The sequence below is a fragment of the Eucalyptus grandis genome, chromosome 9 (assembly GCF_016545825.1).
Source record: "Eucalyptus grandis isolate ANBG69807.140 chromosome 9, ASM1654582v1, whole genome shotgun sequence".
NCBI lineage: Eukaryota > Viridiplantae > Streptophyta > Magnoliopsida > Myrtales > Myrtaceae > Eucalyptus > Eucalyptus grandis.
In genome coordinates, this window is record NC_052620.1 from 10,061,030 (window position 1) to 10,077,864 (window position 16,835).

Sequence of the window (16,835 nt, forward strand, 5' to 3'; positions counted from 1 at the left end):
TGATTCGGTTTAAAATATATAAGGACCGTAAAAAAGGTAAAATGACGATTTTGATTTTCTGTGAAAAAAGAAATAGAGGGACTATTGCTTTATTGTCCTAACTAACAAGATTGTGAACATGACATGGCCTTATATTTGCCCCGAGAAACAGACTTCCGCATTGAGAGAGATGATTGAACTTTTTGTCGATGAATGTGCTCGTTTTCACCACAACAATAGGCTAATCAGTCACGTTAAGCTTTATTTAATTCCATTATTGTCACCATAATGGCAACTTTGGATAATACATGATTTCTGTAGACAGATCACCAATCTGTTCAAAACATTCGTGATGACATGACCCGCTTGCCTTGATGAGGATGAGGAATCAAGCTAGATCTGTATAAGGCCGTCTTGAATTAACTGTTGGAGATTCCACCCATCATACTGGCACTTATAAGACCAATACGACCACCCGAAAGTGGCCCGCCCATACACATCTTGCTGAGCCTTTGCAAAGCTCCCCGAATCCCCCATTGTTGCCCCTTTGAAGTCCAAAACCGAGGTCCATTCTCCTGCGAAACCCAATTTAGATCATGAAGGTCATGACATGAATCTGCTCACCTGTGCGCGTGGTGTGTACTTGTGTATTCTGCACAAGCATGTTAATGTCGCTTTCCGACCACATGTTAGAACTCACCAACAAAGCTCAAGGGGCCGTTTGCCGGGGTTACTTTGCTTAGATCGGAAGCTCTATTGTTATAGATGTAGTCAATGTTCTGCTGCAGATTCCACTGTTGAAACATCGGATTATAGAGGTTGTAGTAATGCACGTCGATGACGACTCGGCTCAAGCCTTCCGCAAGCTGAAGGAGCTCTCGAGGGTCGGCTGGTCCCAACCGGTTGGACATGATGACATAAGCATTCAGAGTGTGACTTCTCACGGCATCATAACCTAACCGGTAGTATTTAGTAAGATCCTCCAACTTGACACCCGGAGCTAGAGGCTCGTTCATCAGCTCGATCGCAACCAATGCCGGGTGGTTGCCATATCTACTTGACAATCATAAGGGAGAATGCTATGAAACATCTGATTATAAGATCTAGCGTACTAAATATCATTACCAATGGTTGCGATTCATCAGCAATACTAAAGAGATATATGTCATGAGGGATTTGTTTAAATCGAGAACTCATATACCAGACCTTGCTGCTAGGAAGTCTATAACTTTCACAGTGTCCTCAATGTAAGAGTCACCCCATTCCAGATATCCATCTCTTGATGCGCTATGAGATTCGCCGTTTTGAGATCCTGGAGCAGCATGGAGATTAACTATTACCTTCAAACCATGCTTCCTGAAAAAAGAAAAATTCAATTACAGGATTCTTGTAACTTCGATCATGACTGATCAAAATTTCTATTGGAATTATTCGACTAAGATGTAAATGTATCGAAAGTTGCCTACGCTGCCCATGTAAATGCGTTGTCCAGTGCATTTAGGGAGCCTCCCACAAAAGGCATCGGCGGCACTGGATCATACGCGGTCCACCATCCTACCGGAATCCTCACGGCAGTTAGACCATTGGTCGCCATAAATTCAAAGTCCTGCTGGGTAATGTAACTGTTCCAATGATCCTGCAGAGCACGTTTGTCCATATATTTCTGATCTAATTAGTCACTGTATCACCATTTCGTGCTTCCTTTGCCACTAATTAATTAAGGATTACCTGTAGGAGTTTGGAGGCAGCACTGGGGCCATACCCATTTGTTATTTGGTATTCTCCTTGTAAACCGCCAACGATGTTCATTTCAAAGACCGACGGGTCATTATCATCCCAACTCGAGCCTCCAGTATAATCTGCCGTCACTTCCGTCAATGACGTTACCTGCTTATCCATACTATATTAGAGAAAATCACATCAATCAATGTGACTGTGTCCACTTAATAATCGGGGAATATGGGGAGCCTTTCAAGTATCTTTGGTCGGGGATTTCGGAAGATGGAATGGAAATGCTTTCGTAATCCACGATTAAGGAATAAATATATTGTTTCGTAATCAATATGACTGTATCCGATTAATAAGCGGGGAATTTGACTGTTTCTTTCATTTTACGAGGCCTCGTCATTGCAAAAATTGTGTATATTGTTTGTAAAGGACGTAAGTACACTCGTCGTATTGCGTGGAGTGTCGCTGTTGCTTTTCAAGCAAACTAGGGTTGCTCATCACGTCCTCTTGGCGTCAAGAAAGTACAGTGGCTTCGCGTAATTTCTACTGTGCAACTTGTAATGTAAACAAGGACTTTCTATGGTGCTGCGCTATCCTGCACAACAATCTGCACAACAACGTGAGTCCTTAATTCCGACCGTCAGGTTGAAGAGATTATTGTCAACAATTGGCTGACAAATCACCATCGACTGTCAACTCGAATACGACTCACTGTCTACCATTGTATGGGTTATGACCAAATGGTTGTGAAACCCTCTACGACACCAAAGAATCGGCCATATACACCATAATACCATAGGAACTACTGAAGTCATATAGAAACTGGAACGGGGAGTTACCTGGAGAAACATCCCATTAGATGCTTGGAGTCGAACTCGATTGGGATTGTTTGGATTCCTTACGATGTCAAAAGTCTCTGAGATACTCGGAGTACTGGAAACTGCTACAACCGTTGTTCCTTGGCCTTGCAATCCAACAAATTGCTTGTTGAAAACTCTGAGGTTGAATTTTGTGTCAGAAATCCTCCACAGCTGCACCATAGAAAGAGAGCACAAGTCATGCGGACGACGTGTGAATCTTTGAGCCTGTCTACAAGTCAATAGTAATTTTTGTAAGACAGAGAGTCATACCCTGAAAGTTTCCCAGCCAGAGGCCTGGTCACGATTGGCAACGATGGTGGCTCCGCCGCTATTCTCAGCAGAAAGGAATTTCATCAGCTTTGTTGACTGGAACTGCACTTGAGTCCCATCCTACCATGAAAACAAACGCAAAAAGTGGGATTTGGTTCATCTCATTGAAACAGCGAAGTGATATTTGAATAGCCAAATAAATAACAGTGTATATGCACATACTGAGTGCGGGTATTAGAGTTCACATATACAGATCAAACCAACACCTAGTTCATATTTGTATGTCAGAAATCTGGCTATATGATGGAAAGAAATGTTTGATTATAAACAAGTTCTGTGACATTCAGCATCTTAATTTGAGTAAACTGACCTAATGTCATGTTAAATCATGCACTAGTACATATAGACATGTGCCAAACTTCCTCGTTTTGTCACTGTATCATTCTCAAATATCCTAGACATTAAGCTATATCTAGTGCAGGCATATGTCATATTGGACCTGAGAAGAAATTTTGTGATCGCCCAGCAGTTAAGGGAAAGTGAAATAACAATCTATTGAGCATCACCTAATATGCTCTTTTTATCTTTAAGAACTTACCAAGAGCTGTCCCTGGAGTCCATCAAACTGAGAAGGCAGCATCCACCCCTCAGTCACGAGCCAGTTTCCAAGGTTCACAGCCTTGAGGGGCAACTCGAACTCGGCTGCCTGGGCGAGGATCAAGGCAAGAAACATGCAGAGAGAACAGAGCGTCACGAATGGGTGGCTATAACAGTGCGCCATTTCTAGCTCGCTCCTTTGCTGTGACATTAAACGAGAGGGAGAACCAACGCATTTATAGACTTCTACCTAAAAGTCTTAAAGAGTAAGAAGACTGGTTTTATGTTGACCTGACCCATTTGAGAGGAATCTTGTGATTGATGACTATTATGCGAGAACTCACTCTACACATTAAGGCTCCGTTACGTAGCGTTTCTGGAAAATATTTTCCAAGAAGTCATTTTCTAGGAAAATGCAATTATTTTCCGGTGTTCGAACCTAAAAATGAAATAGAAAATATTTTTCGCTGTTCGGTAAGGAAAATATTTTCCTTCATATACTCTTTTCATTTTTTTTTAAAATGGATTTTTCATATTTTTAAAAAATTGATTTTTAATGATTTTTAAAAATTGATTTTTAATGATTTTTAATTTTTAAAATCTATTATTAATTTTTTTTTCTTTTTCTTTTTCTTTGTTTTCCATCTCCTTCTTTCTTGGCCGGTCGCGGCCTGACAGCAATGGCCCACGACTGGCCACCGGTGAGCCTCAAGCTCGCCGACGAGCACGAGGCTCGCTGCTCACTAGATTGGCGAGCACAAGCGTCAAGCTTGAGGCTCACTGCATCGACGAACGCGAGCTTGAGATCCACGAGCTCGAGGTTCGCTGGCGACTAGCCAATAAAGAAGAAAATGGAAAATAGAGAAAAGAAAAAGATAAGAAAAGAAAAAAATAAAAGGAAATTAAAAGAAATAGAAAAGAAAAGGAAATTAAAAATAATTCGAATTAAAATAGAAAAAGAAAATTAAAAATAATTCGAATAAAAAAAGAAAAGAAGAAGAAGAAAGGGGAGAATGAAGTGGGGATTTATAGAAGTGTGAGATAAGAGAGATTAGGTGAGGAAAATGTTTTTCACTTTTCAAAAGTGGAAAATATTTTCTCTAATTTAGAAAAAAATTTCATTTCATGGAAAATATTTTCTCCAAGAAATCCATCTTCCGTGAAACGAATACTGAAAAATCCGAAAAATATTTTCTCAAAATTATTTTTCGCAAAAACGAACGAAACCTAAGATAAAGACTATTACATTTGGTCTTGAGACTACGGAGATTAAACAGTCCGCTGTCCTTTTAATATTGCAGCAGGACAGAATATGCGCATTAAGATCAAAGAATATTGCATTTGGTCTTCTTTGCTGCGACATTAAACGGTCCACTGTCCTTTTAATATCGCATCAGGATGCATCATATGTTTAAGACAGAATATGCACGGTAGCCCTTCCCTCTTGTAAGGAACCAACGAAACTTGTTAAAAACGCTAATGCTCCGAGGCCGGCTGAATGGATCCATGGTATTCGACCATTCCCCTTGGTCAAAGGCATCATTACGTGCGATGCGGGATATACGGTCGGTGCATGAGTGCTGACGCATGAAGCCAACCGCCTTCCGTTTTGTTCTTGTCTTTGCTTGGAGGATCGTTTTGCGGTTGATGATTTCTTAAAAGAGAACAGAAAATCTGGGAATAATTGCTTTTCCAAAGTCAAAAGTAGCGTGAGGACAAAAGGAACAGGCACCTACCCCAAGCACGAGATTCCAAGGGTTTTGAGAAATAGGCGAGGATTTGACAGAGCACTTGGAAGGGGAGAAAAGGAACCGGTACTCCCTACTCGTTGGTGACGTGTGCCCATACGGGATACCAGGTCCCATTCCAATCAGGACCCACGATTCATGTTTTTACGCTGCGCTCGCGTCGGTTACAATGTCATTACAAGAATATATTGGCACAACCGCAAGATGTTATTTTGGCGAAGGTATCAATTCGTTTGAGTTTCAAATTAGGTCTACCTTATCAAGTTTTAATTTTACTCTATAAATTCATGCCATGTTCATATTGTGTTTTTGTGTCCCATCGAGGATTACCGCCTTAGTTGCACGTTGGCTTTTAACACATTAAATTTTTTTTGCGGAAGAATGCACCGAAAATCCTAAATCCAAAGCATTCTAATTTAGGTCTAATATCACAAAAAATCCCAAAGTGACTTTACTATAAACTAATTTTTTGACCAATTAATACACCCGCAATAAATTTACTCAAAACTAATTTTTGAACATCAAAAATCCTAAATTAATACATTTGTAATAAGTTAACCCTCCATTTTTTTTAAATTAGAGTAATTCACAATTATGATAAATGGAGAATAAAACCCAAAATTGATATATTTGTGAAATGCCATGTGTCATTCAACTCAACATTTGACAGTAAAATTTAATAAAAACTAACAAATGGTAAATTTATCACGAATGTATAAGTTTATGATTTATTGTAATAAAAATAATTAATTTAGGTTTAATTTATCATAGTTGTACAAATTTTGGTTAGTCATAACCCTTTAATTTATTCAATTTTATCTTGGATCCTTTTTTTTCCAAAAAAAAAAAAAAAATACGATAAAAACCTTTCGATGAATTTTCATATGAAATTGCCTGTGTCACTAAGAAATAACAGGATAAGTGTGTTGGAAGTTTTAAAAATGGAAGTACAAATGAATTATAAAACTTTCAAAAGTGCAATTAAGTCCTAAAATTTAGTACGGAAATGCGCTTGAGCCCTAAAATTTTTAAAAGTGCAATCAAGTTCTAAAACTTGTTAGATTAGTCAAATCTAAGTTCTTCCATTGATTGTACTTTTGAAAGTTTTTACGCTTGATTGTATTTTCAAAATAAGTTTTAAGACTTGATTACACTTTTTTGAAAATATTAGAATTCAATTGCACTTTTGTGACAAGGCTTAGGATTGCTAATACACTTATAAAAAAAATCTATATAGGATCCTTAAATTGCATTTTTCAACGTAAGTTTTAAAACATAATTTCATTTTTAATTGAACCAAATGAATATTTTAGGACTCAAATAAACTTTTTATCAAATGATAAGGACTTGATTGAACTAACTAAAAATTTGAGACTTGATTGGAATCCGTACATAAGATTTAGGACTTGTTGACAACTGTATCATTTCGATCCTACCATTCAACTATGCTCTTATTTTTGTAAGCCATATCATATTTTGCATATATGATCAATTTGATAGACCTACTCGATCTTAAAGGGAATCTTCTACAGTTGCACACTCAAGTTATTACTTTTTGATCTCGTGTTGTTGTTGTTCGTGAATAACTTGATTATTTTGATACACGGATAGAAATATCACTCATAAGGAACTCATTTGAAAAACTACTACGTAAGATATTTAAATAGTTAGTGAACATGTCATATCATGGAGTCATCGTAGGCATCTTGACTGTTACTAATTTTTATATTATTAAAAAAATACATCGTAGAATATCGGTATAATAACTTGATATTTAATATAGGACAAATAGAGATTCAATCAAAATGCGTCATGAATTGTCTTCAATCATAATAGACTTTTTATTAAATGATAAGGACTTGATTGAACTAACTTCAAAATCTGAGACTTGATTGTAATTTGTACATAAGATTTGGGACTTGTTGACTATTGTATTGTTATGATCTTACCATTCAACTATGTTCCTATTTGTGTAAGTCATATCATATTTTGCATATATGATCAATTGGATATAACTACTAGATCTTAGAGGGAATCTTCTACAATTTCACACCCAAATATTACTTTTTGATCTCGTGTAGTCGTTACTCATTATAGCTTGATTATTTTTATACACAGGTAGAAATATCACTCATAAGGAACCCATTTGAAAAACTATTATGTACAATATTTAAATAGTTAGTGAACATGTCATATCACAGAATCACCGAACTCGGTGATAGATTTAGCCGATTGACTTGTATGATACTACTTTTCATAATTAAAAAAAAAGTCAAAGAAAGTCAGTATAATAAATTAATATTAAATATAGGACAAAATAGGGATTCAATCAAAATGCATCATGAGCTGTCTTCGACCTTTTTCCACCATTGCGGGAAACTCTTCCATCTTCAACAATCGCTTCTCAGCTAGTGAATCATTTTAATTCCTTTTGTGATTATTTTCTTCAAAAACAGCTAAAACTAGTTACTATCTCGATATCTATCTTTTACATAATATTTATAAAACTTAATTTTGATCTTGAGCACTTCATGCAAATTATACATCATGCTATAATTTATCAGAAAAAAAAGTTGCATTGTCTTTTCTTTTTAGCCATCAAGTTATCTTTTAGCAACTGATCACTTCAAACATACTTAAAATTATATTTGGGAATATTTTACAAAAAGAAAATGAAGAGAGATAATTGCAACGGGATTAGCCATTGTTTATAAAAGTTGCTGGGCCATTCAAGGAGCCCAAAATCCATTGAGGAAATTGGGCTTCCCTATATTATGAAGGATCTCTATTGAGTATTCCTATAAAGGACCAAATTTCGAAAAAGCCCTAACTTTAGGTCCAATCTCAATTATTTCTCAAATTTTTGTTTACTAAAAAGAAATTTCCAACTTTTACTCTAATTCCAAATTTGTCCAAAATTTCTTAATAGTCGGACGGTAATATAGATGCAAAGACTTAACCAAAAGAGTTGTTTGAACGCTTTATATTATTTCTACCCTCTCCAGTATAGTCACTACTCTATAACACCTCAAATTTTATGAACTATGATTCGCTATAGCACCTTGAAATCCTAGGTTTAGGTAATCCACAATATACAAACACGATCATAAACTTAAAACACCAAATTGGAGTGACTACTAATTGATTTGGATTATGTCAATTGGACATCTAAATGTATGTGAAAAGGAAATTGGTGTTTGAAAATCTACAAATCTTAAGTTGGGGATTCGATGACGCGTCAGATGGATTCACATCCGGCAATGATCTTTTAATTCAGTTTAAAATATATTATGACCATAAAAAAGATAAAAATGGCAGTTCTGATTTTCTATGAAAAAAAAAAAAATAGAGGGACTACTGTTTGATTATCCTAACTAACAAAATTGTACTGACCAAAAAAAAAAAAAAACTAACAAAATTGTGAAAAAAAAAAAAAGTCTTGGCCTTGTATTTCCTCCCACGAACCGACATCACCATTGAGAGAGAAAATCGAACTTTCTGTCAGTGAATATTCTTTTTTTTTTTTTTCGCCAGAAAAGGACAATAGGGCTAATCAGTCACTTTCAATCTTTCTGGAATGCCAAAAAGAAGGATGTGGTGGAAGCATGCTCAAGCTCAATCTTATTATATTCAAATAAAGTCACCGTAAAGGCAACTTTGATAGTACATGATTCTGTAAACAGATTATCGATCTGTTCTTGGTATTCATGATGACATAATCCGCTTGATGAGGATGAGAAATCAAACTAGATCTTTATGAGATCGTCTTTAATCATCCGCTTGAGATTCCAGGTATCGCCCTTGCACCTATAAGACCAATACGCCCACCCAAAAGTGGCACGCCCGTAAACATCTTGCTGAGCCTTGGCAAACTTTCTCGAATCCTCCTTTGTTGCCCCGTCGAAGGCCAATGCCGAGGTCCATTCCCCTGCAAAAACCAATTTAGCTCGCAAATGTCATTACATGTATGTGCTCTAGCGCACGCGTCATGTGTACCTGTATGCTCTATATTAAACATGCTCCTGTTGCTTTCTAACCACATGGTAGGACTCACCAACAAAGCTCAAGGAGTCGTTTGCCAGGGTTAGTTTGCTCAGATCGGAAGCTTTATATTTATAGATGATGTCAATGTTCTGCTGCAGATTCCACTGTTGAGACATCGGATCAAAGAGGTTGTAGTAATGCACGTCGATGACGACTCGGCTGAAGCCTCTCGCGAACTGAAGGAGCTCTTGCGAGTCGGCTGACAACCGGTTGGACATGATGACATAAGCATTCGGAGTGTGACTCCTCACGGCCTCGTAACCTAACCGGTAGTATTTAGTAAGATCCTCAAACTTGACACCCGGAGCTTGAGGCTCGTTCATCAGCTCAATCGCAACCAATGCCGAGTGGTTGCCATATCTACTTGACAATCATAAGGGAGAATGCTATGAAACATCTGATTATAAGATCTAGCATACTAAATATCAATACCAATGGTTGCGATTCATCGGCAATACTAAAGAGATATATGTCATAAGGGATTTGTTTAAATTGAGAACTCATCTGCCAGACCTTTCCGCTAGGAAGTCTATAACTTTCACGGTCTCCTCAATGTGAGAGTCACCCCATTCCAGATATCCATCTCTCGATGCGCTATGAGCTTCGCCGTTTTGAGATCCTGGAGCAGCGTGGAGATCAACTATTACCTTCATACCATGCTTCCTGCAAAAAGAAAAATTCAATTGTTCAAGGTTAGACTCACAAGATTCTTGTAACTTCGATGGACCGACTTAAGCAAAGACTGGCTTCCTATAAAGATCCTCCACTGCACACTTTCTGTTGGAGTTATTCAACTAAGATGTAAAAGTATCGAAAGTCGCTTACGCTGCCCATGTAAATGCGTTGTCCAGTGCATTCAGCGAGCCTCCCACAAAAGGCGCTGGCGGCACCCGATCATACCAAATCCACCATCCTACTGGAATCCTCACGGCAGTTAGACTATTGGCCGCCATAAATTCAAAGTCCTGCTCAGTAATGTAACTGTTCCAATGATCCTGCAGAGCAAATTTGTTCAGAGATTACTGATCTACTTAGTCACTGTATTTCTATTTCGTGCTTACTTTGCCACTAATTAATTAGGGATTACCCGTAGGTGGTTTGGGGCAGCACTGGGGCCATATCCATTTGTTATTTGGTATTCACCTTGTAAAACGAAGGTAATGTTCATTTCAAAGATCGATGGGTCATTGTCATCCCAACTCGAGTCTCCAGTATAATCTGCCGTCACTTCCGTCAGCGACCTTGCCTGATCATCCATACTATATTAGAGAAAATTACATAAATCAATGTGATTGTATCCAATTAATAACCGGGGAATATGGGGACTCTATCGATTATCTTTGATCAGGAATTTTGGATGATGGAATGGAAATGCTTTTGTAATCCAACAGTTCCTTTCGATTAAGAGTAAAGTAATGCCGTTGCGGATATGACTGTTCCTTTCATTTTATGAGGCCTTGCCGTTGCAAAAAATGTGTTTATGGATTATAGAGGACGTAAGTTTACTCGTCGTATTGCGTGGAGTGTCGCTGTTGTTTTTCAAGCAAACTAGGGGTGCTCATCACGTCCTCTCAGCGTCAAGAAAGTGCGGAAAGCGCCCATGTAAGACGTCACAGAACAGTAGATCTCAACGCGAGTGCCATGCGACGTCACAGAACAGTAGATCTCAACACGAGTGCCATCCGGCGTTTCATACAAACACCATTGGACTGATGCATGACAGTTTCTTATGTTTATCAAAGTCTACTTGGGTCTTGATCTTATATTAACGTGATGGGTGCAATAAATTAACAACAGATAGCTTCGTGTAATTTCTGCCGTGTAACTGGCCATGCAGACAAGAACTTTCTATGGTGCTGCGCTATTCTGCACAACAACGTAGTCCTGCGAAATTTGGACGGTCAGAGGAAGAGATTATTGTCAACGATTTGATGACAAATCACCACCGACAGACCGTCAAATCGAAAACCACTCACTGTCAACCACTGTATGGGTTAGAACGAAATAGTCGTGAAACCCTCTATGACACCGAAGATCAGTCATGTACACCATAATACCATAGTAACTGCAGAAGTCATAGAAGCTGGAACAGGGGAATTACCTGGAGAAACATCCCATTAGATGCTTGAAATCGAACTCGATTGGGATTGTCCGGTTTCCTGATAATGTCGAAAGTCTCTGAGGCGCTCGGGTTACCAGAAACAGCGACAACCGTTGTTCCTTGGCCTTGCAATCCGACAAATTGCTTGTTGAAAACTCTGAGGTTGAATTTTTTTGTCGGAAATCCTCCACAGCTGCACCATAGGAAGTGAGCGAAAATTATGTTGGATGGCATGTGAATCTTTTGAGCTTGTCTAATGACGATTGTCAATTTGGTGAGACAGAAAGCCACACCCTGAAAGTTTCCCAGTCAGAGGGCTGATCGCAATTGGCGACAAGGGTGGCTCCGCCGCCGTTTTCAGCACACAGGAATTTCCCGAGCTTTGTCGACTTGAACTGCACTTGAGTCCCATCCTACCATTGAAACATAAGCAGGAAAATGGGATTTGGTTCATCTCATTGGAAGAGTGAAGTGATATTTTTATAGACCAAACAAATAACAGTGTATATGCACATACTGGGTGGGGGGAACAGAGTTCATATATACAGGTCGAACCAAGTTCATATTTGTATGTCAGAAATCTGGCAAAATGATGGAAAGAAATGTTTCGTTAGAAACAAGTTCTGTTGACATTTGGCATCTTAATTTGACAAAAGTTTACACCTCTCGTGTTAAAATCATGTGCTAGTACATATAGACATATGCCAAACAAGATCGTTTTGTAACTGTATCATTCTCAAATATCGTAAACATTAAACTGTATCTAGTGCAGGCATATGTCATATTGACCTGAGAAGAAACTTTGCGATCATCCAACAATACTAATCACGAAACTATGATAAAAAAGCATGCTAGAGAAAGGATAATAACAATCTATGGAGCATTACCCGATAGCTCTTTTTATCTTTAAAAGCTTACCAAGAGCTGTCCTTTGAGTCCATCGAACCGAGAAGGCATCATCCACCCCTCGGTGACAAGCCAATTTCCGAGGTTCACAGCCTTGAGGGGCAAGTTGAACTCCGCGGTCTGGGCGAGGATCGAGGGATAGAACACCCAAAGAGAACAAAGGAGCAGGAATGAATGGTGATGACAGGGCGCCATTTCTGGCTCGCTTCTTTGCTGTGACATTAAACGAGAGGGAGGGCCAACACATTTATAGACTTTTACCTAAAAGTCTTAAGGGTTAGAATAATGGTTTTGTGTTGACCCATATGAAGTAGAAATTTTATGTACTTACCAAATACCTCATTTTACTCAAAAAAATTTCCCGAAATAGAAATAGAAAAAACTATTTCTGAAAAAAAAAAAAAACTTTTATCCAGTCAAAAACGTTGTCATGTGCAACCTATTTTGCAAAAACTCACTCTACACGCTAAGATGAAGAATATTGCATTTGGTCTTAAGGCTATGGAGATTAGATCATTTGGACCGCTAATGACATGAGCTCCAAGATGGAACTTGCATGATTAATATTTCATATGATATATAGCCAGACGTTTTTTGTGACATTCTGAAAATTCAATTCTGATTTCGATTGGATAAGTTAGGCCTTTCATCGACGCGCCTATAACGTTTTTCTCTAAGTTTGCCACTCATGAGATAACTTATCTATCAAGTGAAGTCATTAAAGGATTTTAATGTAATAGACTTGAGAATTCAACTAGAAATCAACTGCTCGATCGTGCTAGTCTGCAAGGGTTATTATGGCACAATTAAAAATCGATCAACGACCGAAGATGGGTCAATTCGACTGAGATGTGTGATTCAAGTGTGGGTGATTCTACCTTATTGCAAAATTCTCGTCGATCAGCACTAAACTGATTTTCTGTCATTTTGGGTACCTTATGTCCATATTTTAAATTTTGAAATTTTCACAACCACAAAAAGTCGTCAATGTGTCGAAGAGGTACGTATGGTTCAAGAAAATCAACCATGGGTCAATTGCACAAAAAATTTCTAAAAGCTACTCGGTAGGCTAGATCACACTAAAACCGTGTCTCGATTGAAATTAACATCGAATTTGAATTCGATTTCAGAAATCGAAAGTTCTAACGTGTCATGAGTCATTCTATGAACGTTGACTCACCTTTTGAGGAATTTTTAGTGAGTTAGAGATTTTTACGGAAATCAATTCAAACGATTCGGAAAACGAACGGAAATTCGAATTAGCCAATTTGAATGGATTTTTGACATCTGGTGTGAGTGAATTGGTGAAAGGAAATTTCATGGGCTTTTCCACATCAAATCGGACATCAATCGGAGAAGTTCGTTCAGAAATCGGATTCCAAGAAAAATGAAATAGAATTCGGATTTGAGAGAAATTCGTGAGATAGAGGGGCTGTCTCATTTTGGTCTTCAATGGGACTTCAAATTGTGCAAATTGATGTTAAAATTGGCTTAGGATGACCAATTATTCTTGTTGTGAAGCTGAGTAAAAATATAACTTGTTTTATTTAACTTCTCCTCCCCCTCATTGGTCCTTCTATTTTTCTCCATCCCTTTTGACAGCAAGAAGGACTTGCATTCTGCTGCTCTATCAAATTTCTCAGGTATTTACGTGCAAGTCTTGATGACAGTAGGCACGTGGACATTATCTTCAATGCGTTCTAGTTTGAGGGTCTCAAATGAGATGGGGAAAGGAAACATCCAAGCTGCAAAATTCGGCACGGCCACATGCTTCGCGCGGATCTGCGCGGTTCCACGCCTTCTCTGTAGCTAGCAAATATGTCGGGGTTGTCCACAAGCTCTCTTATCTGCTAGCAGAGTGTTCAGCCAGTCGAGGCAAGCGCGAACAATTGTGACTATATCTATCTTGCCAGAGTTTTAGAAGCAATGTAGTTACATCAACGCCATACCGAGTTTTCATGCTGACAATGTTTTCTAACCTGTGTCCTCCCATTCAATCATGGATTTGAAACTTTTCAGACTAAATTTGCAAAACTTCAAAATGTTTAAGACTAGATGGACACAAAAAAAAAAAAAAAAAAAAAGTTTATAATTAAATTTGCACAATTAAAAGATTTATAACTGAATTGACCGCCTAAATAGATTTATGACTTTTTGGATAATTAATTTTTTTTTTTTTTTGTAATTTAATGTATGTAGAAGTAAGAGCTGCATTTGTTTCACTTCTCTTTCGGCTTAGAAACTAATTTTTTTTTTTACCATATTATATCTTGTGGAGTCCACCAATTCTCGTGCAACTCTATAAAAGTGATTTCTTTTTTATCTAGTCATTTGTTTCTTGTTTTTCCTTATGGGTCCCACTTTATTTCTTCTTCTTTCTTTTCACACCTTTGACGTCTCAATTTGTTATTCACTTTTGCAAATCGTCTCTCTCGCAAGCCATTATCTTCCTTCTACACCTCCCACTTCTTATTCTTCTCCTTCTCCCACAAATAAGCATTTGCAATCCTTAAAAGAACTGCTTATTTCAACAATTTGTGCCCTCCTCATTCGCTACCAAAAGTATGGTCCTAGCGAAAGCCTCTTTTTTTTTTTTTCTTTTTTTTTTCTTTTTGGTTCTCTTGGTCTCAAATCATGCTCTTTCCAATCGCTATTGAGTGTTTCTTGATATCTTTTCTTAAAAAGTGAATTTGAGTTTTGGATCGTAGAAATGCTTGATCATGGGTTTCGATCTTACGATTAGAGTGTAGCATGCATCAAAATAGTGCTTGTGAATTAACTGTGCAGTTACTTTATGGTTTGTAGTGTAGTTGCATCCTATAGACCGTTGCTCCCTCTAGGTTAGTTTCTTACTATGTTTCCATAAGTTATTTATCATTAGTTTTGGGTTGCTGTGTTACTTCTAATTAATTGATATGTTGGAAATAATGACACAAGATAACCGAGAGATGATTTGCAAAATGAAAAGTGTAAGGAGAAAAAAGAAAAGAATAAAAATAAAAAGCATGAAATAAAAATAAAATAAAAACACTATAAGGTTTTACAAAAAGTGACGGATCCCATAAAGGATAATATGGTCAAAACAACAAAAGAAAGAGTGTCTAAACCAAAAGATGAGTGTAAAAAGTGCCGCCCAAAACTAAACGTAGATTTGTCCTTAGCAACAATACATGGCGTTGGTTAATTTGCCAAAAGAGCTATTGATCAAGTCTTGTTTGCATATATCCATTTATAATTTGAAGAAATAATTAGGAAGAAAAAAAAAACCCAGCAAAATAATGTGAATTACTCTTCAAACAATCTTAGCAAAAGAAAAATACATACACATGTGCGTGAATAGGACACTTGATGATCACCTCTTTCAATTATTAACCTAACGTACTAAACCCACATGAATCCTGGCCCCATGCCCCGCCATTTTCTCCCCACCCAATTTGTAAGGGGAAAATACTTACCGTTTGGGTTGGGGCCCGCTGCACCCCTCGCCCATTCATATGGGAATCTTTACTTAACACCATGGATACACACCAAAATAAAACAAACAAAAAGATTTTGATTCTCTAACTCTTTTGCAAAATGCGACGCTTGTCGTGATCGAAGATACGTCAAACACAATTAATTTCTTGGATCAATTTCTTGTCAATAATCACCATGAGAAGGCCATCGTCAATGACACCATGCATCAATCAAAGAGAATATGAAGTCAGTAAAACTCTCGGTATTCTCAATTCTCATTACGGGTCAAAGCCAACCTTAACAGCTAGCATATGAACTTATGTCATGTAAATCATATTAAAACGTCTTCAGATTGAACAACGGTAAAAAAGAGCATTTCACAGCCACATCTCAGACACATTTTATCGAACAAGTTTCGTGCGTAGTATGAAAAATAAAACTGAGCATCAATGAATTCGGACTACAGTTACATCCACACAAAAACAGCCTGCGATATGTCTAATCGTTAACATAGACTCAGAAAAAGTTGATTCGACCCTAATCTGAAACACGCTATCTCGGTTCTTCTCCTTCACCAGAAAAAAGCACAACAGAATAAGAGGGTTGTGTGGATTGATGACAGAAGCTTCGATCATCATCAAGGATCGAAGTCGCGGCCAAGGAACAGATCTCGAGCGAGACCTAGAGTGCGTTTGGGAGTAACTTTGGAAGGGGCTTTGGGCATCAAAAGCCCTTTGGGCCAAAAAAAATGGGTGTTTGGGAACCAGCTTTCGAAGTCTCTTAATGGGAAAGCAAGTACTTGGAAGGCTGAAAGCCTGCCTTGGGCTTTTCAGCATTCTCGGCATGGTGGGAGCTCACTGTTCATCTTTTATATTTCCAAAATTGTCCTCATAAATTTTTTGTTTTTCCAGTGCGTGCCCTTGTATGAGCATTGTTCATCTTCTCCGGGACGCCGCAAGCCTTAGGGTCGGCTGACCTCAAGCGAGGGTCCGCCGGAGGTCGTAGGTCCTCGCGGCGACCAGATCTGGTCGCCGAACTGGTCGCCGCGAGGTCGCGCGACCTCCGGCGAACAGATTTGGTCACGCGGCCCGCCGCGCAACCTCTCGCGCGACCGGATCTGGTCGCTGGAGGTCGCGCGACCAGATC

The 16,835-nt window shown here is 38.3% G+C and overlaps 2 protein-coding genes across 2 annotated transcripts in view; both read right to left on the bottom strand.

The window, feature by feature from the left end:
- Positions 1-372: 372 nt before the first annotated feature.
- Positions 373-3,618, bottom strand: LOC104420299 (probable glucan 1,3-beta-glucosidase A). The gene is made up of 8 exons (XM_039302332.1): positions 3,436-3,618; positions 2,838-2,957; positions 2,547-2,738; positions 1,708-1,866; positions 1,446-1,615; positions 1,186-1,335; positions 680-1,032; positions 373-554 (listed from the first exon to the last, which is right to left on the bottom strand). The coding sequence occupies exons 1-8, from the start codon at positions 3,616-3,618 to the stop codon at positions 373-375; spliced, it is 1,509 nt and encodes a 502-aa protein (XP_039158266.1).
- A 5,159-nt stretch (positions 3,619-8,777) lies between these two features.
- LOC104429283 (probable glucan 1,3-beta-glucosidase A) overlaps positions 8,778-16,835 on the bottom strand; it is a 48,347-nt gene continuing 40,289 nt past the window's right edge. Inside the window, exon 8 of the mRNA XM_039302148.1 lies at positions 8,778-9,110. Within this exon, the coding sequence (XP_039158082.1) occupies positions 8,929-9,110 (182 nt within the window). The 3' untranslated portion in view covers positions 8,778-8,928. The remainder of the gene's footprint in view (positions 9,111-16,835) is intronic.

What these genes read in the sequence shown, in the direction of transcription:
- LOC104420299 (XM_039302332.1), bottom strand. Translation starts at nt 3,618, where the DNA reads ATGGCGCACTGTTATAGCCACCCATTCGTGACGCTCTGTTCTCTCTGC. An exon ending in GACTCCAGGGACAGCTCTTG is followed by an intron (nt 2,958 to 3,435) that starts GTAAGTTCTTAA and finishes TTTTCATGGTAG; the next exon opens with GATGGGACTCAAGTGCAGTT. An exon ending in CTGGCTGGGAAACTTTCAGG is followed by an intron (nt 2,739 to 2,837) that starts GTATGACTCTCT and finishes TCTATGGTGCAG; the next exon opens with CTGTGGAGGATTTCTGACAC.